Source organism: Benincasa hispida, unplaced genomic scaffold (genome assembly GCF_009727055.1).
Source record: "Benincasa hispida cultivar B227 unplaced genomic scaffold, ASM972705v1 Contig50_2, whole genome shotgun sequence".
NCBI lineage: Eukaryota > Viridiplantae > Streptophyta > Magnoliopsida > Cucurbitales > Cucurbitaceae > Benincasa > Benincasa hispida.
The window spans coordinates 214,023-236,871 of NW_024064891.1; the positions used below are offsets into that span (position 1 = coordinate 214,023).

The 22,849-nt window shown below is 34.3% G+C and overlaps 3 protein-coding genes across 3 annotated transcripts; 1 reads left to right on the forward strand and 2 right to left on the reverse strand.

Moving 5' to 3' along the window:
* Positions 1-1,256: 1,256 nt before the first annotated feature.
* On the forward strand, positions 1,257-2,850 carry LOC120069584 (protein EXORDIUM-like 2). Its single transcript, XM_039021375.1, has one exon. It carries the CDS (start codon positions 1,327-1,329, stop codon positions 2,251-2,253), a length of 927 nt encoding a protein of 308 aa, XP_038877303.1. The 5' UTR covers positions 1,257-1,326; the 3' UTR covers positions 2,254-2,850.
* A 1,284-nt stretch (positions 2,851-4,134) lies between these two features.
* Positions 4,135-8,895, reverse strand: LOC120069585 (polyadenylate-binding protein 2-like). The gene is made up of 6 exons (XM_039021376.1): positions 8,734-8,895; positions 8,506-8,608; positions 7,842-7,912; positions 4,871-5,062; positions 4,639-4,766; positions 4,135-4,548 (listed from the first exon to the last, which is right to left on the reverse strand). Exons 1-6 carry the CDS (start codon positions 8,782-8,784, stop codon positions 4,500-4,502), a joined length of 594 nt encoding a protein of 197 aa, XP_038877304.1. The 5' UTR covers positions 8,785-8,895; the 3' UTR covers positions 4,135-4,499.
* Positions 8,896-10,949: 2,054 nt separating this feature from the next.
* Positions 10,950-15,347, reverse strand: LOC120069583 (splicing factor 3B subunit 1). Its single transcript, XM_039021374.1, has 2 exons — positions 15,190-15,347; positions 10,950-15,089 (listed from the first exon to the last, which is right to left on the reverse strand). The coding sequence occupies exon 2, from the start codon at positions 15,020-15,022 to the stop codon at positions 11,234-11,236; it is 3,789 nt and encodes a 1,262-aa protein (XP_038877302.1). The 5' UTR covers positions 15,023-15,089; positions 15,190-15,347; the 3' UTR covers positions 10,950-11,233.
* Between the last annotated feature and the right edge of the window lie 7,502 nt (positions 15,348-22,849).

The following is a 22,849-nucleotide window of genomic DNA, read 5'->3' on the forward strand; positions in this document are numbered from 1 at the left end:
GAGATTCGAACATAGTTATATTAGTTTCCAATCTAAATTTTCATCTTACATTTTAATAGATTTCTATTATTATTATTATAACTTTTCAGAAATTAGTGGTATTTTTTATGTAAAAGGTAACGTTCAAGTTTGTTTTTTAAATTTCAAAATTAGCTTTTCTTTACTTTGAATAAAACTATTAATGTGTATTAATATGCTTACATGGCATATTTTAGAACTACACATGGCGGGATGAATAAACAACAGATGGCATAGATAAGATCTTAGCTTTTTTTTTTTTTTTTTTTTTAAAAAAAAAAATAATTATGTAAGTTAGATTTAACGTGGTTTAGAATATATTTTTAGGTATTTAATTTTAAAAATAAGTTTTTTAGAAGAATTTGGAGTGTTTGATAACCACTCAAAATAGATTTTAAGTATATTTTAATCAATTTTATTAAAAAATATTAAAATAAAAATGAATTTTTTGAAAATTTATTTTTTTTCTTAAATTAATCCAAACCTTTAAATTTTTCATGACATGTTTTTAATTAATTTATTTTTAAATTAAGTTATGAATGTTAAAATTATGTATAGTACAATTGTATGTTTAATAGACATTTAAATCTCACAAACCAATTTTATATATAATTGAACATTTAATATATACGCAATAAATATAACTTTATTAATTTTATTCTCCTGGGAGAACAAAATTGTCTATAATCGAACTGCTTTTACATCTTCTGGATCTTCTTATTTTTAGAGAGAGTTCTTTTCTCCCTATGCTTTATCCCTCATCCTCGAGAGCGAGTGATGATTGGACGTTGGCTCGTTGGGTTGGATCTTATGAATTTATGTCTAAAAAAATATACATAACTCGAAAATTTTAAGAATTATACTAAGGAATAAGCAAAGTAAAAGGAGAGAAGAAATATAAAAAGGAAATGTAAAGGAAATGAAAGTAAGAGAAGGAGCCACGTGGACGAATTAAGAGGGACACGAGGGCAGTGGAGGGATCATATATCGCCACGTCAGATTCCGTAACCAAGTCAGAAGGCACGTGATAGTCACGCGCATGTGACTAGAAAATCTCCAGTCACGCGTTCCACAAAACGTCCTCCAAGTTCTCCCCGTCACAGCCTGGCAACTTCTTTTTGACTAACCTCACGAGCCAATAACAACCAGCCACGTGTCTACTTGACGGTGACGCATGTGTTCCTCATACAGCTGTCTCCTTTGTTCATATCCAATTGCCTCTCACTATAAATACGAATACCCATTTCATTCTTCCAAAATTCAAAATTCCAAAATCTGTCGTCCTTTTCCAACTTTGCCCCTTTACTCATGGCTTCTATTTACCATCTCGCCACTCTCTGTTTCACTCTGTTTTTCTTCTCCTCCTCTGCTACCGCTCCTGAGCATGGTCTCGGCCGGAAACTGGCGGCGCTCGTCCAGCAACAGCCTTTAGTACTTGAGTACCACAAGGGTGCTCTTTTGAAAGGGAATATCACCGTCAACTTGATTTGGTACGGCCAATTCACATCCTCACAGCGCTCTGTAATCGTGGATTTCATTCAATCTTTAAGCTATTCCGGAGCTCCGGCACCGTCGGCGACTCTTTGGTGGAAGACGACGGAGAAATATAAAGGCGGGTCGTCGAATCTCGTCGTCGGGAAGCAGATTCTTCACGAGTCTTACACTTTGGGGAAAAATCTGAAGGACCTGCATCTCAAGGCTTTGGCGAGGAAGGTCAATCAGTTGAATTCAGTGAACTTGGTGCTCACGGCGAAGGACGTTGCCGTAGATGGATTCTGCCGGAGCCGGTGCGGGACTCATGGGTCGGTTCCGGTGGGTCGGAGCAAGGCAAGAACGGCATATGTGTGGGTTGGAAACTCTGAATCTCAGTGCCCTGGGTACTGTGCTTGGCCGTTTCATCAGCCTATTTACGGCCCTCAGACGCCGCCGTTGATCGCCCCTAACGGTGACGTTGGTGTTGACGGAATGATCATCAATTTAGCCACTGTTCTTGCAGGAACTGTGACGAATCCTTTCAACGACGGGTACTTTCAGGGTCCACCGACAGCGCCGCTGGAAGCGGTTTCGGCCTGCACCGGGTTATTCGGGTCCGGAGCCTATCCGGGTTACCCGGGTCAAGTTCTAGTTGATAAGGTCACCGGAGCCAGTTTCAATGCTCATGGCATTAATGGAAGGAAGTTTCTTCTTCCGGCGATGTGGGACCCTCAGACGTCTACGTGTAAGACCTTGGTGTGACGTGGCTGACGTGGACGACACGTGGCAGTGGAGGCTTTTCCTGTGTTCTTGTTTTTTGCTTTGTAGATATAATATAATGAGTAGAAATGTGATCCACGAAAACGAGTTTGGCTGCCGTATGGTTGGGGAGATGGATGAAACGTCGTTTGGGTGGTGATGTGTAAATTCGTATTTGAAAAAATGGAGAAACATAAATAATGTAAAACTTTATTTAAAGAAAAGAAAAAAAAAAAAGATTTAAAAGCAAGGGAAAGAAGCTAATGTTTTTTTTTTTTTTTTTTTTAATCCAAAGTGGGGAGAATTTAGGAGTGTTTGGTAATGGGAATAAAGCAAGGTAATGATGGGACAAGAGAGGAAGGAATTTGACATATGAGGGATGAAAAAAAGAAAGGGGTATATATCTGATTTTAAGGTAATCATTAAATATGGGATAAGGATCTTATGGAATCATTGTTTTTTAATTTGGTGGGCACAAAGCATTTAAAAGATGGGTGCAAAAACAAACATGTGGCCAATGATTTTAATCTCTCTTTTTTATCCGTGTCAGCTTTTGAAAAAGTTAGGGACATTAAAATAAGTATAATGATACTAAGTTTCTCTCCATTTGCAAATATTGGGAATAGAGAATTTTGAGTAGATCAACTATTTTATTATTTCATAAGGTGATACAACACTAGTTTTAATAAATACTTGGTTTCAAAGAAATTATGTATGTTTATAACACATTAGTTTTATGTTTCTTGAGGAATCGTTTACGTACTCAGCTAAATTTAAAAAACAAACATGAAGGCTTTATTCTTTTTAGTTTCTAAAACTTGGTTTAGATTTTGGAAAATATTTCTAAAAAGCATATAACAAATCAGGAAAATTAATTAAATTATATAATAATATATAAAAGAGATTGATTTTCAAAAGCTAAAAACCAAATGGTTGTTTACCATTTTTATCATATAGCGGTAAATATTTTACAATTTGTACTTACATGATACTTTATCAGAACTAAAACTTTAAAACTGATTGTATGTCATGTGCTTTATGGGACTGTTTGAGAGAGATCAAATTATTACAAAAAATCAGAGGAATGTTGAAACACGAGATGATGAGGACGAAACAAAATTGAAATCGCGAAACATGAATACAGTGGAAAAGAAAGTTGAGTTGAAAACTGAGAGGATGAAATGATATTACAAATCAGGCCAAAACGCTCAATCCAAACGTGAATTTTAGATTACATTTCATTCCAAACCCATTTCATTCTAGCAAAACAAACAGCCCCTATGTAAGTCTGAGATTCATCTATTGAATTTCTTAAAGACTCAATTGAATCTCTCATATTCACTAATAATAATAATAAGAATAATAATAATAAAAGAAAGCAAGAGAAAAAAATCTCAAAAGAAGTCTTTACATTCAACATGAACATTATTTTTCGAGATTTCATGTTGAATGTACAGAAATTAATTTGCCACAAAAAGAACAAAAAATAGCTGCCATAGCTAAAATACAGAAACAAAACCCATAGACATTCAACATTTAGGAAGACCAGCATATAGAGTGAAGAATTTGAAGTTAAATGAAAAAACCCAAAAGCCAGGATCTTTTTTTGGCCCCAACCTTCAATGACAATCCAAAGTGTTTTTTTTTTTTTTTTTTTAATAAATTATAAAAGAAAAAATAATAATATAAATAAATATTATACATAACAAAAGAGGGAAGGAAAACAGATTAAAACCTTAGAATGATACACAGAGAAAACAACCGATGCAAAAGTATGAGACTTTGGTGGATGATTATTGTTCTTGAAAGCAAAACTTATATACAACTACTGACGGAGCAAATGGGGGCAAGCAAAGCCAAATAAATAAACCCATGCACAGAATCAAATCAAAATAGCAAGCACTAAATATATTAACGGTTTAATACCAAGTATGTATTGGATTCCATTTTTAGCTTCGAACAACATGCACAATTCCGAAAATGAATACTCAGATCTTGAAAACTTACCAGAAGCAAAGTCCAGAGAAGCTGCTTTCTTCTATACGCAGTGATGCTGCGAATGGTAGAGCTCAAAGTGATCGAACCTGCATCGTGCTTGCTCACACTCCATTTCTTTTTAAACAGAAAGTATCTCTTAAAATTATATCCAAACATCAATTTCCATCATTAAAAAAAAAAGAAAAAGGGCATGCACACACATTTAAGTGCGATATCTCTAATTCAACAATGCCCAAAAACAAAATTAACATTCAATAGTAGGGGCCGTATCGTGTTGGCATTCTGAACCTCGGGACTTTCCTGCAATAGATAGAACTATGCTAAATGACTAGGATGAGAGCAAGAGATTCAAGCGGATTGCATCGGAAATTTTTATTTCACCAATCGTACCCGTATCCATATGGTGAGAAGAAATAAGGAGCAACATATGGGCTCCTGGATCGAGCACCCATAAATGGATTGGATCGGCGAGGACGATACTGCTTCATCCCAGGTATGTTTGTCCTCTTAGCAGTAACCTGCACCATACTTTAATATTCAATTTTTCCCAATAAATGTGCATAATTCAGTAAAAGAATCTTAAACACACACTAATCAAGTAATATATAAAGATTATGTTAACCTTAAGCTGTCGACCATGCAGTTCTGATTCATTCAGAAGGAGAGCCTCTTGGACAGCTTCTGGCTCAACGAATTCAACATACGCATAACCCTTCGGCTGCCCGAACTTATCAGTGCGGATAGTGATTCTGTTTACAGTCCCACATGACTGGAAATGTTGCTGTACTTCTTCTGGTGTACATGAGTAGTCAACCTGTTCCAAGTGCAGCTCAAAGCATTTGTCATACCACAAAAACCCAATAAAATAGGGTTTGCATAGTCCATCTCTATAAGTTAACTTATACTATATCAATATCAGTAGAATGCAAATCTCACAAATATTTTTAATCAATAAAATGAGGCACACATTTTCATAATCAGTGTGTAATAGTCATAGTACATCACCCTGTAACAAACTGGAAAAAGAAATAATTAAGGAAAAGGTCATGTCCCAATTGTTCACAATAATAGGTCCCCCTTCTAATTCCAAATACGGACACCCATTCATGAGAAGACAAGGAACCACCATGCAACTCTAATTTCTTCATATTTGTACTCTTGTAAGAGACCTAGATGACTAATAGTTTTTGTGACCCATGGCCATGGAAAGGATAGACATTTGATTGCTCCTACTAAACAACAGAAACGATTTTACCCAGGTACTTTGCTGAATGAGTCAAATTTAATTACTAAATTTTAGTTTCATCCAACTGAATCTGAATAGAAGTTCAAATTAAAACCCTCAGGTCGGTCATTTTGGTTTTGATTCTATTTTTAATTTTTTTTATAAGATTTGAGGTTAAGTGTGGGGGTGTTGTGATTGGTGAAAAAGACTATTTCTACTTGCAGTTAAGCAGGGATGCCTTTTCATTGGGTGATGTTCGGGGTTTTTCTTAGCAGTACTTTGGGTTGGTTGGTTAGATTTTGAATAATTTATCAGTTAGTCATATAACATTTTTCCAACTTATATCAAGGAGGGTATTAATTTTATAACCTATATAAACCTGGAGTTTAATTTGATGAATCTAAAACTATAGTTAAAATTGACTCTGTGGGCTATTTACGAAGGTAAAAAATGAATATTCCCCACAAGTAGAAATAGAAACATAAAAGCTTCCCTAATTATGTCTTTTTCCTTTCCTCGATGGATTAGGGAAGAAGAGACAAGAAAATCAGAGATATTTGGAGGTCTCTCACCACAGATTGTAAATCGCTTAAACAATCCTTGAACAGTGGTCACAAATGCTGGCTTCAACACAAGACAATAACATACCTCAGCGCCACAGCTAGCCCTCAGTTGTGAATGCACATTACTTCCCTTCAAAACTTGTCAAGCCCTCTCCATCATTCCAGTTCAATCAAGCAAACCAGTAAAACTTCTGCTGACCTTATACATAGTCACACATACCCTTTTATGTGCTGGTGAGTTTTTCCTCTTTTTCCCCCCTCTCCCCTTTTTTTAATAACTCCTTTTCCACATAACCCACATGGCCCCAAATTTGAGACATGTTAGATTGACTAACTCTGCCCACCCAGGGCATGAACTACAAGACATTTAGGTATATTTTCTCTTCTTGTTAACTCATCTCAACAATTCTCTTCCATAACTCTTTTCAAAAATTCAACTAAAACTATTACCCCCTTGAAAATTATACACCTTATCCTTCTTGATTTTATCACATTTTTTTTATCTGTTCTTTCTTTTGGGATAAGACACTTTTTTTATATACTAGATAGCTATCTTTATAACATATCAGAGAATATCCGACTTCAGCAATAGGTAATCAGAAAACCTGTAATTCCAGTCAAACACGGGAGTCAAATCAGGCTAGAAACACCAACATATACTAAAATTTCAAGCACAGCGCAGAAATGGATCATATAAAATTTTAAAAATAACCATCTGCATTGTACAGAATAATCTATCGTGAAATTATTCCTAATAGTTATTTATAGATTTCAAAGTTCTTAAAAGGCAGAACAATATAGAATAATAAAATGATCCCTCCTAATATCTCCTAGCAACCAATCACTGCAACATTCTCAAAATGAAAAGCACGATCCAACCTCTTCCCAAGACATGATGATATGTACCAAAAGGAACAAATCATAGCTAACTGAAATTTAATGAACCTTTATGACGACGTGAGCAATGAAAGTTAGTGCAATCCTAATCTATGTCAAGAACTAATAAATGAACCCTCAAAGAAAATCATGCTCAGAAAGCTCTTTCTATTGTATAACGAAGAATACAGCTCTTCAGTAAGTGGTGCCCATGTACCTCCAATTATTAATAACTCCAATCCAATTAATATAGAAAGGTTGTTAAATACATCAATAAGATTGCCCCGTTCTTCATACCAAATTCATGGAGCAAAAGAAAAGGCTGAAGATTAATAAAAGAGATAGCTAAAGAGGAGCCAGTCATTGTTCCCTTCATAATGAAAGGCTTAAATAGAAATAACAAATCTAGTGAAAATAGGAGGTAGTAGCACAACAGTTAGGCCATAATGCAGAAGTTATTTCAAACAATGGAACTAAGAAAATGGGAAAAGGTCTAAATTAATGCTACTCCACGTATTTCCCCCCACAAGCTATTAGAGATTGATAAAGTGATGGTTGCATTCTAATCACCAATTGAAAATTAACCGGACAAAAATTGATTTTACTAAAGAAAGTACGAGAATTGGAATTCAGCCCTCTATACCAACAAAGCACGAAAAAAATAAAAACAAAAAACAAAAGACTCCTTTCATTGTCATATATTGACAAAAATAATAATCAGTTAGTTTTTCATTAAATTGAAACATATAGCCTTCTTCAGGTAAGCCAAATCTCTGACAACAACAGAACTGATATTGTTCAAGAATTTAACACAAACAGAGAGAGTCATTTCACCCAATAAATCAAAGTTCAGCTAATTGTGTGACCAAAGCAAGCAACTGGATAAATATGGGGAAAAAAAATCTCGGTCAAGGATAAAGAGATCGTACATTGCCAACAAACACTGACCGTGAATCCACTTCCTCCCTATTTGCTTGACTTGCAGCAGCACTTGCAGGATCTGGTAGTACAAAACGTGGTTAAATACAGACTGATAGAACTTCTTTTGTACGAAAGATGTATTTAGAATAAAAACGTGTACAGGATAATCAGAAAAGAATGAAGTCTTCATAATTGACACACGACTAAGGTTCTCATCTCAATTTTAAAGTTGGTATTCTTTTCATCAAGCAACAAAAGGCAGTACAATAGCAACTAGTAGACTTCTCCTAATTCAAACTACCACTTTTTGTCGATCAAGATGAGAATGAATAGTCTCCAAGAATTCAGTCATTCAGAGTTAATAAATTGCAACAATAAGAAATTCAAATACAAGCTCCAGTTTTCTGCATGAGATCCAAATGCGCTTCTTTCAAAATGTAAACATTTTCAACGTAGATTACATCAAAAGACGACATTCAAGAATCCAACAAATAGCAACTCCAGCACAAAACTCAACTTAGAAATTCAGTATTTCACCAAATAAGATCGAAGAAAGACAATCATAAATAGTAACAAAACAAAGAGATTTCCTAGAGCCTCAATATCTGAAGGACATTGTAGAAAAAGAAAAAAGTAATTCGGAAAAGCGAAGAAGAGCAACAATAAAACAACCTTGTACAGAACTCATTTCCTTCTCGACCTTGGCCTGCATCTCACGTAAAGCAGCAGCTTCGTCTTCCATGTCTTTCAACCGCTTCTTCATGTCGTCTAACTCCTGAAAGACGATAGGAAGGGGGGAGACAGGAGGAGGAAAGAGAGAAATTAGGGTTTTCAGAACAAGAAAAAACAAGAAGATGATTTATAAAGAATGGAATTGAAAGTGAAAGAAAGGAAATGAACCACAGCGTCGTTGGTGTCGGAGCCAATCATGTCGACGTCGTCGTGCTCCATGGCTTCTCCTCCTCCTCCGTCGCACCGCCCCTTCGTCTCTCTTCTCTCTCTCTCCCCTTTCTCTCAAAGGGAGTTGCAGTAACTTCGGGTTCAAACCGGCTCGTATATTTTACACATTTTCTCCTTATTTATTTTTTTTTTAAATATATTTAGGTTTTATTTCTAAGTTTTTTTAAGGGGATTTAAAAAATAATAATAATAATAAAATAAGGAAACTAGTTACACAACCCAACAAAATTTTAATATATTTTTTTTTTTTTATAGAAATTGATAGAAGTTTATCCGTGTCTATTTGAGATAGAAATTGATTGAAGTCCAATATCACTAATAGATAGTGATAGTGTTTTTTATTTTGCTATTTTTGTGAACAGTTTGATAATTTTTCTATCAATGATTTTTTTAAAATACATATTTTATTTGTTATTATTATTATTTTGACAATATGGTGGGGAAGAGATCGACCATGAAGTTGATTGTATAAGTACATAATGCAAATGTTGACTAATACATATTTTATTGTTAAGCTATGTTCATTTTGACTAATTTTAGGTTAAATTACAAGTTTAATAATTTTTATTTTGATTTTTTTGTTAAAATGATATTCGGTCTATATACTCTGAAGTTTATTAAATTTTAGTAAATCTTAAATTGAATATCCGTTATTAGTTTATTTTTTATTTAAAAAAAAAGTTATTGTTATCTATTAGTATTTATACTATAAATTCTGAAAACATATTCACTTAGATGAAATTTATTACTATTATTTAATTAATTTCAGTAAAAGTTTACTTTAACCGACTAAATTTAAAATCTTTTTGAAAGTATGGTGACTAAAATTAAATAAACTTCAAAGTACAGGAATCAAAATGATATTTAACTTTTTTTTTTTTTTTTTTTTTTTTTTTTTTATCTTTATCTATTTGATCTTTAAACTTTAAAAAATATTAATAAGTTCCTAAAATTTAAACTTCTTGTCTAATATGGTCTCATTCAAATTTAAAATTTTGAAAATTTAATTATTTTATTAGATATAAAATTAAATTTGAGGTCTAATAAAATTCTAAAATTTTAATATTGTTTCTGTAGATCCGTATTTTTTTTTAAAACAAAATTAAAATTTTAAGTTCTTTCATAAACAAACAGATACTTTTTAAGGATCACCGACTAAATTTATAATTTAATCTAATTTTTACAGTAATTTCTAGATTATTTTTAGTTTAAATAAATGTTGGTCCATGTCTTTTGTAAAATTAATAATTTACTCGCAAATCTAAGGGCGACTTAACAAGTTCAGTTATATCTTCATCCAAAACTAGGTTTGGAGCCTACATTCATCGTGATTTTGTATTAAAAACACATTAGTCTTTGAGTTGTAGACGGTAAAATATTTAAGTCCCGTTGGATAACAATTTTCTTTTTTCTTTTTAGTTTTTAAAAATTAAACTTATTTCTTCCTTTGTTGTTATTATTATTATTGTTATGTAGTCTAACAATTGTAAAGTGAAATTCAACTAATATCATGTGAAATGTGGTTAGTGTCAATAACATGAATTAGGTCTATTTGATTGGAAATCTAAAAACATAAATTTGAAAATAATTATATTACATGTTTTTCAAATATATGTTTGGTAATAGATTCAGAAATTAGAATCAATTTATAAATCATAAAATTAATTGTAATTACTAAACTAAATATTAGCCGACAATAAACTACTATTAAGTATGTCTTATGTTAAAAAAAATTGTATAATTTCTATTTTGTAATATTATCAACTTATAATACATCATTTATTTATAAAAAAAAAGTGAAATGAGTTAATAATATGACATGATATTTCTAAAAAGTTTTTTTATCTTTATTTAATATAAATCAGCACTTAACAATTTTAAATTCAAGATTCATATTTGTTGATGCTAACCAAACAAGCTCAAAGTTATTAAGTTAAAAAAGTAGTTAATATTTTCACCAAGCAAATTAAACCAGTTATAAAAACTCAGCTTACGGAACCAATAACAATCATAATTTGCAATAATTAGACAAAAATGAGTCGATATCCAATTAAATCATAGATGATAAAACTTTCATTCATTTTGAGATGTGGTTTCTCATACTCGTTATAACAAATTAAGTTGAAATACTGTTGAACTCGAAGAACAGATAATAATAATAATGCAAATCCTGCTAATTAATGACATCATTAATCTAAAATACACAAATACAAGAGAGCAAAAAACCAGCCCATGTTGGTTAAGTAGTTAGAATAAGCAAAGTGATCGGTTCATAACTGTATTAATATCACATTGGCAATGGCAACACTTACTATTGGAAATCCTTCTGGGAAGAAAGAGCTAAGAACCCAAAACGATAAACTAATTCAATACAATACTCTTCAACAAGATTCATAGGCCTATCATCATATCCCCCTCATTTGCAACAAATTGAAGAACTTCAGATAAACATCACCAGTTCCGGTCGGCTGTACACATTATTTTCTCCATCCTCTAATGCTGGATAAGATGCAACAAGAGCATCCTGAGCTCCAATGTACAGTGAGTTGTAAATTTTCCAGTATACTTCTCGAACTTTCCGAGCTGGGTGGAAAAGCCCCTGCAGGCAGTAATTCAGCACAACGGCTGCGCCCAATGCTACCCTCATTCCTTCGATGGCTTCCATCACAGCGTTTATGACGTGTGGTGAGGTTTCAAATATGTTTGGCCATACATAGTTCAGCAAGTGGACTAAGGCATCCTCACAACCTAAACCGGCCACCCCTAGAGCCATATGTTTCACAGCAGAGGCTGCAGTCTGTCTGTGGACCAAGTCTCGGTCCATAAGAGCATCCTCAAGCAATGGCGTCACAGCATATATATAATCCTTTCCCATCTCACCAATGTACTCGAAAAGGAAAGAAAGAGACTTCAACACCCCATTTTGCACATTAAGCTCTGGCACACGATACTCGTTCATTAGAGCGGGTAGAACGGTGAATGGCGAACAGGTTTCTGCAACTATTGCAATGGCAACAGTGGTGCAAACACGATTCTGACGCTCCTGCACTTTTAGATTATTCAACAAAGTTGCCAAGACATCTTGCGGCCCAATGGCTTTTGCAATATACCCGAAAGTGTTCACTGTAGCTCGACGGATACCCTTCTTGTGAGCTTTGAGCATCTCAAGCAACTCAAAGCAGATCCTCATCCATTCTCTTGCTGGGACAAATTCAGCACCACGATCAGCTATACGACCAACAAGATCAATGCAGTTCTCTTGCACTTTCTCATGTCTGTTCTTCAAAATTGGTGTTAATCTAGGAAGCAAATCCTTGATTGGAGGCGTCATCTTTGTCATACCAATAACATTAACTATAGCCTTGAGAGCTCCCAAAATTGAACCAAGAACTTCTGGGTATTCTTCTCCCAAATATTCATACAAGACAACGCCAAGATGGCCCATGAGCTGTTCCTCTTGGCACTGCTTCATAACAACTGCAATCCTTGAAATAAGATCTGCTGCTTGCTGTCTCACCTTCGCACTCTTGTTATTCAATCGCCACTTTATGGTACCACAAATCTGAGGAAGATACGGTTTTACTCTCTGCCCAAGAGAATTGACAACTGCACCAAACCCATTAAGCATCACGTTAGCATCATCGCTGGTCTGCTCTTGGAAGGCATAAAGAATCCCATCAATCAATAGCTCTTCTAATCTAGCATCAATATCAGATGCACCAAGGTTTGCAACAACCTTCTCTATTGTTTCCATAACCATTCTTCTATAAGGTTCACTTTCATCCTTGAGATCTTCAACAACTCTACCGACGATATCAGCAACACCTACTTTATTTGCTATCTCAACAGTTGTGTCCACAAGTTGCTTGTAATTTCTTCGATCTAAAGCCATTCTACGAACCCAGAAGTTCCTAAAGAATTCAGGGAGAATATCATTACGGATATAATCAGCCTCTACTCCCTCAGTGCTCACACACTGCTTAACCACTTTAAGAACAATTTTCTTCATTTCTTCATCGGGTGACTGGAACTCTCGAATCAGAATGTACATCACTTCCTTTGTATAGTAGCAGGCATACAGTGCATCCATCAAAGGAATAATAAAACCAATTGCCTTTAGGAAAGCAGCCAACACCTTACCACGGTGCGATCTAATACCCTTCCACAGTGGCTTCAAGACTGAATCAAAGCTTTCAATACCATATGGGGCTGCAGCCTCAGCAAGCGCAGCTAAAGACAAAGCGGTAATTGTCCTCACCTTCTGGTTCTCATCATTTAGACCATGTTCTATGATCTCTACAAGAGACCTAAGATGTGGTAGAACAGCACAACCAATGAGAATAGCAATCTGCTGAACAATTTTTATTCCAGTATGCCTTGCTTGCCATGATTTTTTACTCTGACACACAGCTTTCAGAAATGGAAGAAGGGCAGGAATTCCAAGGGCAGAAGCAACAACACTAAAAGCCCTCGCAGTGGTATTCCTAACATACTCATCAATGTTGTCAATATCTGGACGCATTGCAGCAATCATAGTAGCCAAACCAGCTGCTTTACTAAGATTGGATATAATTTCTCTACCTTCTACACGTGCATAGTAATCTTCATCAATCAACAACGGTTCAATCACAACAAGAATTTTGTGCACATAGGGACGAACCAATTCATCCAATTTATAAAGCACTCTGTCAATAACCTTAACCAGAAGATGCCTCTCCTGGTCCTCCAGAGTAGGCTGCATAAGGAGTGGCAGAATGCGGTTGAACAATGGGCCTGCACCGAACTCACGAGCTTTATCAGTAAGCTGCCTTAAAGCTGTTTTCCTCTGAGGAGGTGTTCCATTCTTAACCTTGAGCAAGAGCTTCATAATCTTCCGCTCTTTCTGTTCTTCTGGAGACAATTCCTCCTCATCTTCCTCATTCAACAATGCCCCAAAGTATTGGTAATCCTCAGGCTTCATGAATGGCAAGCCGCCAGGTGCTTCCTTTGGAACATCAAACTGCTGGCCACGGTTCTCCTCTGGGATGGCATAAAGAGGGGTTCCCATTGGAGTTGGTGTGGCAAGCAACTTCCTTGCAGGTGTTCGAATTGGCACGTAGGAAGCCGGAGGGTCCAGAATCTTATATCCCTCTTGAGGAAACATGGCATCAAGTTCTTCATCAGTCAATGGGCGGTTCCTCTCCTCAATATCTCTCTCCCACCTCATCAAATTATACTGCTCAGGGGTCATCGGGCCACGCAAATTGATAGCCCCAGGTGTTGGGGTAGCCAGCTCAACCCCACCAACAGGAGTCACACCGGGAGTAAATGCAGCAGCAGGGGTTGCTCCAGGCATAGGAGTGGCACTTCCCATTGTTGCCGGGGTCTCATCCCATCGTGATCGCTGCCTCTTTGGAGTTGGTGTAGCCATTCCAGCAAGTTTAGGAGTTGCATCCCAAGTCATTCCAGCAGGGGTTGCACCCGGTGTAACACCACCTGCTGGAGTCGCATCTAAATCAGCCAACCTCCCAGGAGTTGGAGTCTCATCCCACCTATTCCTTCTCCCCACACCAGGAGTGGCATCCCCCACACGGCCTGGTGTAGCATCCCACCTTCCGGGTGTTGTATCGGGCAAATCCCAATCCGAGGTCTTTGCCTTTTTTGCTCCACCATCATCCTGCGATTGATCCCACCTATTCCTCCTCTTCTGAGGAGCTGCAGCTGCTGCAACCGACTCCTTTGGTTTCTCTCCAGATGCCTTAGCGGCTTCCTCTTCCTCCTTCTTCTTGGCTATAGCCCTCAACGTCTCCTCCCTCTCCCTCTTTAACGCCTCCTCTCTCATCACCTCTGCATAAGTCCTCACAGATGGGTCCGGCGTCTTCTCACCCGCAGCAAACGCATCATGCCGCTCAGGAGATATGACCCTATTCAATCTACGTTTCCTATAATCATCCTCTCTATCAATAATCCTCTGCGGCTTCTTAAACCCTAAATCATCATCTTCATCCCCACCTCTTGGCATCTCCTTTAACAGAGACTTCGGGGCTGTATAGGATGCCAACTTCCGAGCAACCTCGTTATCCAAGGATTCAAGATTCTCATCATCCTCATTAACCGGGATGGAAGTCACATAACCCGCTTTATCATTCCCACCATAAAGATCAGTATCGAAGGTCACTGAATTGAGAGAAGCCAACTGCTGTTCCATCTTCCTCCTCTCCTCCTGGGTTTTGGCAATCTCTAAATCCATGGCTTACGTTTCTTAAGAATTCAAAGGCCCAGAAATCGGAATTCGGCAAAGTGTTGGGTGGATTAGACTATAAGGATTTCAGTAAGAAAGATTAAAATAAAGATTGCGAAAAATGGAGAAAAATGAAAAAAGATAGAACGCGTAGGAAGGTAGAGAAATGAACTGACCTGAATCAAAGTAGCGAAATTCGAATGTCCAAAACCCTTTCTTCTTCTTCTTCTTCCTCTCTGCAGTGAAATTAGAAAATCAGATATGAAATTTTAGGGCTTGAAGATGAGGAGGAGAAATGCACTGCGAAAACTTTCTTACGAGTTCTCTCTTCGGTTTTTATGGATGTGGTGAACCGACTCCAACCGATCGCTTTAATGGGCCGGCCAACCTTCCAGCCCAATCCCGGAATCAATATTTCCCTCTCTTCCTCATCTTCCCATTTTCCACTAGAATCATTAAAAAAAAATTTATGAGATTGAGTTTCAATTTTGATTATTATAACGAAACTTTAAATACAAGTATCAAATGAAAACATATTTAAAAGAAATTAATTTTTTTAGCCCTCAAGTTTGTACTATTTTTAGAAATATTTATTAAAAGTTTGAAGTAAAAAAACGTAAGAGTTATTAAACAAGTTTATTTCTCAAAAAATGAGAAATGACAATGTTATCAAACAGACCAATAGTTTTTTTTTTTTCCAGTGTATAAGACTTTAAGAGTATGAAGTATATCAATAGTATCATGAGTAACATCATGGATAACATGTTATTAATGATACTATAATATCATGCTATGGAAACCTTTTATGCACAATCAAACAATCTCGATGAGTCATTTCATCTCAAATACTACATTACATAATACATAAATACTATCAGTGATATGCTTTACATTGATAGCAATAGAAAGATATCACTGACAGTAGTTATCAATGATATCCTTTACGATTATTAATGTAGAAGGATATCATTCTATACCTATATGCATCAATAACAACATACAAACATACTACATATATCAATAAATTAATCAAAAGACCCTGATTATTTACAAACAAGTATAACATGATATCAAATTCAAACAACAAAAAATATCAAAACACGCTTCTTCGAGAACGGTTTTTCCCTCAATTTGAAAGCAGGTTCTAGGACTCGAACGTCTTTCTATCAAATGGAGGTGACTAAGTTTCAAGAAGACAAGGTAGACGAGGCTACGAACTTAGAAATGGAGAGCAAATTGATTGAAGAAATGCCGAGTTTATGAGGGAGAGGAGCGGGAGGGGTGGTTCTCGTTTAGATCGATATTTATCTGCTTCTTGTCTGGGCCAGAGCTTACCATTGATAGAAACGAATCAGAAATAACCACTATTTGGCTATCATTGATAGAAATATATCAGTGATAGCAACTGATAACCCATCTCTCAAATTGAAAGCTATAACTAATAGCAACATCACTAATAACAACTATCAACGATAGCAACTGATAGCACATTTCGAAATTAAAAGCTATCACTGATAGTAGCTATCCATGATATTCACCTATAGCAACATCACTGATAACAACTAATAGTAGCTATTAGTCATTGCAACTGATAGCACATTTTTTAAATTGAAAGTTATCACTGATAGCAGTATCACTGATTGCAGCTATCAATGATAACAACCAATAGTACATTTCTCAAATTGAAAGTTATCAATGATAGCAACTATGAGTGATATTCACTGATAGCACACTTCTCAAATAAAAAAACTACCACTGACAGCAGCCATTAGGGATAGCTACGGATAACAACTATCTGTGATAGCCACTGATAGCACAATTTTTAAATTGAAAGCTATCACTGACAGTAACTATCAATGATAGCTTTTAATTTGAGAAAACTGAGAAGTAGTGCACAAAATGGTGCCTGGACATGGATTTTTTTAGTCTTTTACCATTTTTTGTTCTATATATGCAATTATTTTTATCTTTCTACATATTCTATTATTTTGGGCTTGAATTCCATTTACCGACTAGCCATTTTTTTTAAAAAAAAATATATAAAATAGTACTTCGTTTCAATTATGTCCATGATATTAAATTTCGATCGACCTTTCGATATTTTCATTGATATTTGTATAATTTTTTTGAGTTCAACGTCGATGTCAAATCAATATTGTTATTATATTGTAAAAAAAAGGGGTTATTTTTACATATAGAAAAATTAGCCAACTTATTTACAAATATAGCAAAATGTCACTAACTTGGATCAAATTGTTTGTAATATCTACAAAGTGGACTATATCCGTAATGTCACTAGGACAAAACATTTAACCTTATCCATATACCACAAACCATTTAGGTTATTACTTGAACGTGATCCACTTATATGTTTACCACCTATATGTTTACCACATACTGTTCAAGTTACACAAAATAACCTTGAATCTTAATTTATTGGATTGAGTTACACAAGTCTAATGGTCAAATAAAATAACTTCTTATTCTATTAAATAAATGAATTTTGTTTATACATTCAAAACCATGCGATTTAGTACATAATCCCTAACAATCTCTCACTTGTTCTAAAGCTAGTGGGGTGTACAAAACAATAAACATAACAATTAGATACAGTAATTTACACTACTGCAATAAACTAGGGCATACAATATACCCAATTACATCTCACACTTGTCCTAGACAATGGTGCATATCTCGTAGACTTAGACTCTTTAGATGATCCTCAAACACTTTAGCCATGAGAGCTTTTGTAAATGGATCGACAACATCGTGCTCCAAAGCTATCTCCATGATGATCACGTCTCCTCGTTGGACAATCTCCCTTATTAAGTGATATTTTCTTTCAATATGCTTATCTTTCGTACGGCTTCGAGGTTCTTTAGAGTTCCACAACACCACTATTATCACAATAAAGTGTGATGGGAAAAGTCATATTTGGAACAACTTCCAAATCCGTCAAGAACATCCTAAGGCAAACAACTTCTTTAGCAGCTTCACAAGCAACTACATATTTAGCCTCCATGGTGGAGTCATCAATGCAACCTTGCTTGACACTTCACCAAACTATAGCTCGTCCATTAAGAGTGAACACTAATCCTGATGTGGATTTCGTAGAATCCCTATCAATTTGAAAATCAAAGTCGATGTATCTTGTAAGGATCAAATTCTTAGCCTCATACACAAGCATATAGTCCCTCGTTCTCCTAAAATACTTGAGGATTATCTTAACTGTAGTCAAGTGATCAAATCTTGGATTGAATTGATATCTACTGACAATCCCAACTGCATAGCATATGTATAGCCTAGCACACAACATAGCATATATTAGGCTATCCACTATTGATGCATAGGGAATTTGTCTCATATCCTCAACTTTTTGAGGTGTCTCGGGACACTGTTCCCTAGACAATATAATTTAATGTTTGAAAGGTTGTATGGATTTCTGTATAGAATATCTGACAAGCATTTTTGTCAATATACAATGCCTAAAATAAGGCCGGTGTTTTGTTCTTGCTCTTATAATTTGGATTTCAAGAACAAACTGTGCATCACCAAAATCTTTCATTTGGAATTGAGCAACCAGACACTTCTTTATATCAGTCAGTAAGCCTGGATCATTCCCAATGAGTAGGATATCATCCACAGACAAAACTAAAGCTACTGAACTATATCATCCACAGACAAAACTAAAGCTACTGAACTATTGATGATTCTTTTGTAGACACAAGATTCATCAATATTTTGATAAAAGCCATAAGATTTGATCGCATTATCAAATCTTATGTTCCAAGATCGTGATGTTTGTTTTAGTCCATAGATGGACTGTTTAATCTTGCAAACTTTTTTCTCTTGATCTTGTTCGTTGAATCCCTCTGGTTGTTTCATGTGATACTCTCTTCAAGATTACCACTAAAAAGGCAGTCTTGATATCTATTTGCATTATCTCATAGTCATAATATATGACAATGAGCAAGAGTATTTGGATAAATTTTATTATGGCAATAGGTGAGAAAGTTTCGTCATAGTCCATTCCCTCAACCTGGGTATACTCTATACCCAACATGTTCTCCTACTTGCCCTAGTGGATAAAAGATATGTCTCGTAGTCCTAGACATTCTAGGTGATCCGGACATGAGTCGGTGACATGTATCCTAGGGCATACTCTATATCCGACATGTTCTCTTACTTACTCTAGTAAATAAAAAACATATCCCATAGTCCTAGACATTCTAGGTACCCTCACACACTTTAGCCTAAATAGTCCATTTTATATAATTCAAAACATATGCCATAAAATACCGTCTTGGACATTACCATGATATTTTTTCTCATTATGTTTTTACCCTAAAATTTGGTGTTTACTGATATCCTCAGTCTTAGTCCTTGCACCACTATTATTTTATAAAGTGTGAAAGATTAATGCACATTTGAAACAACTTTCAAATGTTTAAAGATGTTTTATGACTACTCAAATTATTGCATCATAAGCAAAATCAATTGTCTTGTAGTCCAACCTACACCACTTAGGATAAAACTTAACATGGATTTCTCTAGATCCCTGTAATATTAAGTGTATCTTGTCAAAGATCGAATCTTAAACTCCATACACGTAAATTTCTCATTATCATAAATATTTTGAGAAAATTTTAATTTTTATACTCAATGGTCATACCATTGAATTAATTGATATGACTAAACATTTGTATGTTTAAATGTTAAACGAGTAAGTCCTCAACACTTGAGGTGTCTTAGGAGACCTTTCCTTAAACTTTATCGACTTCAATGTAGAATAATACACTATTATTCTATCTGAAGTTATTGCATCAAACATTAGACAACAATTTTGTAAATATAAGATGCTTGAGACAAACTTAACATTATGTCCTGAAAATCTTTATTTGGAAATCTAACATAAAAAAACAATTCAAATCATTCATTTAAAATTAGTTAGGCAGTCAAATTTTTATATTGAAATTTTACTTCATTCACAGTGAGTAATAAGACATCAATATAAAATATAAAAAAATTGCCCACTTAGCATTTAATAATTTTCTTGTCAGTATAAGAAAATTATTATTTATTCAAAGTCACGGGTTATGATACTTTTATTAAACCCTTTACATTAAAAGATTCTAATTGTGTATTTCATTTCTCAAATGAACAAGTACAATTCTATTAACCTTTTGCAATTCAATCTTTGAATGTTTTTTTTTTTAAAAAATTTGTGTAGATGCATTGAACTTCTTTTCATAAAAGAATTGATTCATTTTTATATATCTCATATGCAACAATGAATCAAATAATGCATAAAGACTTTATTAAAATAACAAGTGAGAAAATTGACTCAGAGTCTAATTTCTCTCACCAGTTACGGTGATGGTTTTCACCCTTTGCTAAGAATCTTACTTTGAAGATTTGTATCTTCATATTCTACACTTTTAAGTCTCTTTTGTAGATCAATTCATAGCCTATGGGTTTTACCCCATCAAGAAAATCCTCAAATCTAGACTCAGATGAAGTACATAGACTTTATCTCATGATTCATGATTTTGACATATTGCCTTCTTGTCAACACCTTTCAATTCTTGTTTTCTAATATGACAACTTTGATCTCCATTAAGTCACTGTAAAGGTTGAGTTATCTCATAACTCTTCCACTACTTTTGAGGTCAATAAGCCTTTATCTTGTCATCTATATTGACTTTAAGTAAGTCTTTGTAAAGTTTGAGTCATCTCTAACTCTCCCACTATAATGAAGACTTATCTAGTTGACAATTAGAATTCATTTGACTCTCAAATGTAATTAAAAAGTTAACAACACTTGTTAACAATTAAGTGGTTTTACTTGGAATCAGTTCATCAACACTATTTAACCTTTTTACAGGTTTGTAACTTTTTATTAGTCATTCATAATAGAACAGTATTTGTCACACAAATACATTATTTTATTTGAAATTGAACAAAAGACCATTTTGTAACTCCTTGAGGACAACCCACATTTAGGCTTATCTTTGAACATTTATGTACTTATTGAGTTTTTTTTTTTAATACAAATATCTTAAAATACCCAAATCCTAAAATGTCGTATACTAGTTTTACAACCTTCTATAATCTAGAAGAAATAATGTTCAAAATAAAATCTTTGTTGTATGTCCTAAGCAGAGCTTGGCAATAGTGTGTGACCTTTAAATGATGTGGCTATGTCTAACAAATTTCTCCTATTACTTGATAATTTCATCCAAAGTATATCTAATGCTTGAGTTGGGATATAATTCGATCTCTTTCAATTAGGCGTAGTACAAAAGACTCATGTACAAACTATTATGATATGATCATAATGTTTTGATAGACATACCTATTGATTTAAGTTGCATTAGATGAAGATACTTTTACACAAAATATTCATCACATATTTATGATGTTAGACTTACTCTAACATTCACCTAGACCAATTAGATCAGAATGTGTAGGCCTAACATGTTCTTTGGCTATGTCACCCTATCTAATAAGGTCCAATGACTATCCTACATAAAAGGCAAGATATTTAAGCAGGTAAAGTAATTTAACTCTAACGTTTAGAGAATTACCTATAATAGTCATTAAAATTGAATATCAACTTTAATTGCCAAAAAAGTATTTTTTTAGGAGAATCAAATTTGTCTTTATGTTATGGATTCATTAATTCTTAACCTCTCAATGTAGTATTTATGTGTTAACATTTTAAAACATCAATTTTACTTATTTAAAGCTGAATATATTTTCAAACAACTTTTAAGAACATGCTCTATTACTAAAACCATTCATACTTTATGAATCAAGTAGTAATAAAGGTTTGAGAAATTGAATTTCTCATATGGTGATAAAAGCACCATTTTCAGTATGAATAAGTAAATGACATTTTAATGTCTCCCACTACATTAATTAAGATAAACTTTCCGTCGCTAACTTGTAGAAGTGTAATGTGTTAACATTTTAATATACTAATTTTACTTATTTAAAACCAAACATATTTTCAAACAACTTTTGAAAACATGCCTTATTACTAAAACCATTAACACTTTATGAATCAAGTAGTAATAAATGTTTGAGAAATTGAATTTCTCATGGGGCGATAAAATCACCATTTTTAGTATGAATAAGTAAATGACATGTTAATGTCCCCTACTACATTAATTAAGAAAAGCTTTCTTTCGTGAACTTGTAGAAGTGTATGTGTTAACATTTTAATACACTAATTTTACTTATTTAAAACCAAACATATTTTCAAACAACTTTTGAAAACATGCTTTATTACTAAAACCATTCATACTTTATGAATCAAGTAGTAATAAAGGTTTTAGAAATTGAATTTCTCATTTGGTAATGAAAGCACCATGAATAAGTAAATGACATTTTAATGTCTTCCACTACATTAATTAAGATAAGTTTTCTGTTGCCAACTTGTAGAAGTTATTCTACATTATTAAGTATTCTCCAAGAAATATAGTTTTAGTTGTATAGAAAAGTTTAATAGTGAATCTTTATTCAACTATCAGGGTGCGAATTTTTTTTCTCCAACAAGAATCCAGTAAATCAAATTTAATTTTATTCTTATTTTTCTTTCTTTTGAGGTATTTCTAAAATCCCTCATGGTGTGACTTCTCAAGATAATTTGGAAACAATTTCCTCATTGGCTTTAGTCATAAAATCCATTTTTTTAGAGTTATTTAATCTTGGGATCATCTTGCTTCCATCGACTCCAACATACCATATGTTCTTTTCAGTTATTTTATCTTCTAATAAAGACATGCAATATGCCTATTAGGAGATAAATTTGAGTTATTTCTCCAATTTAAG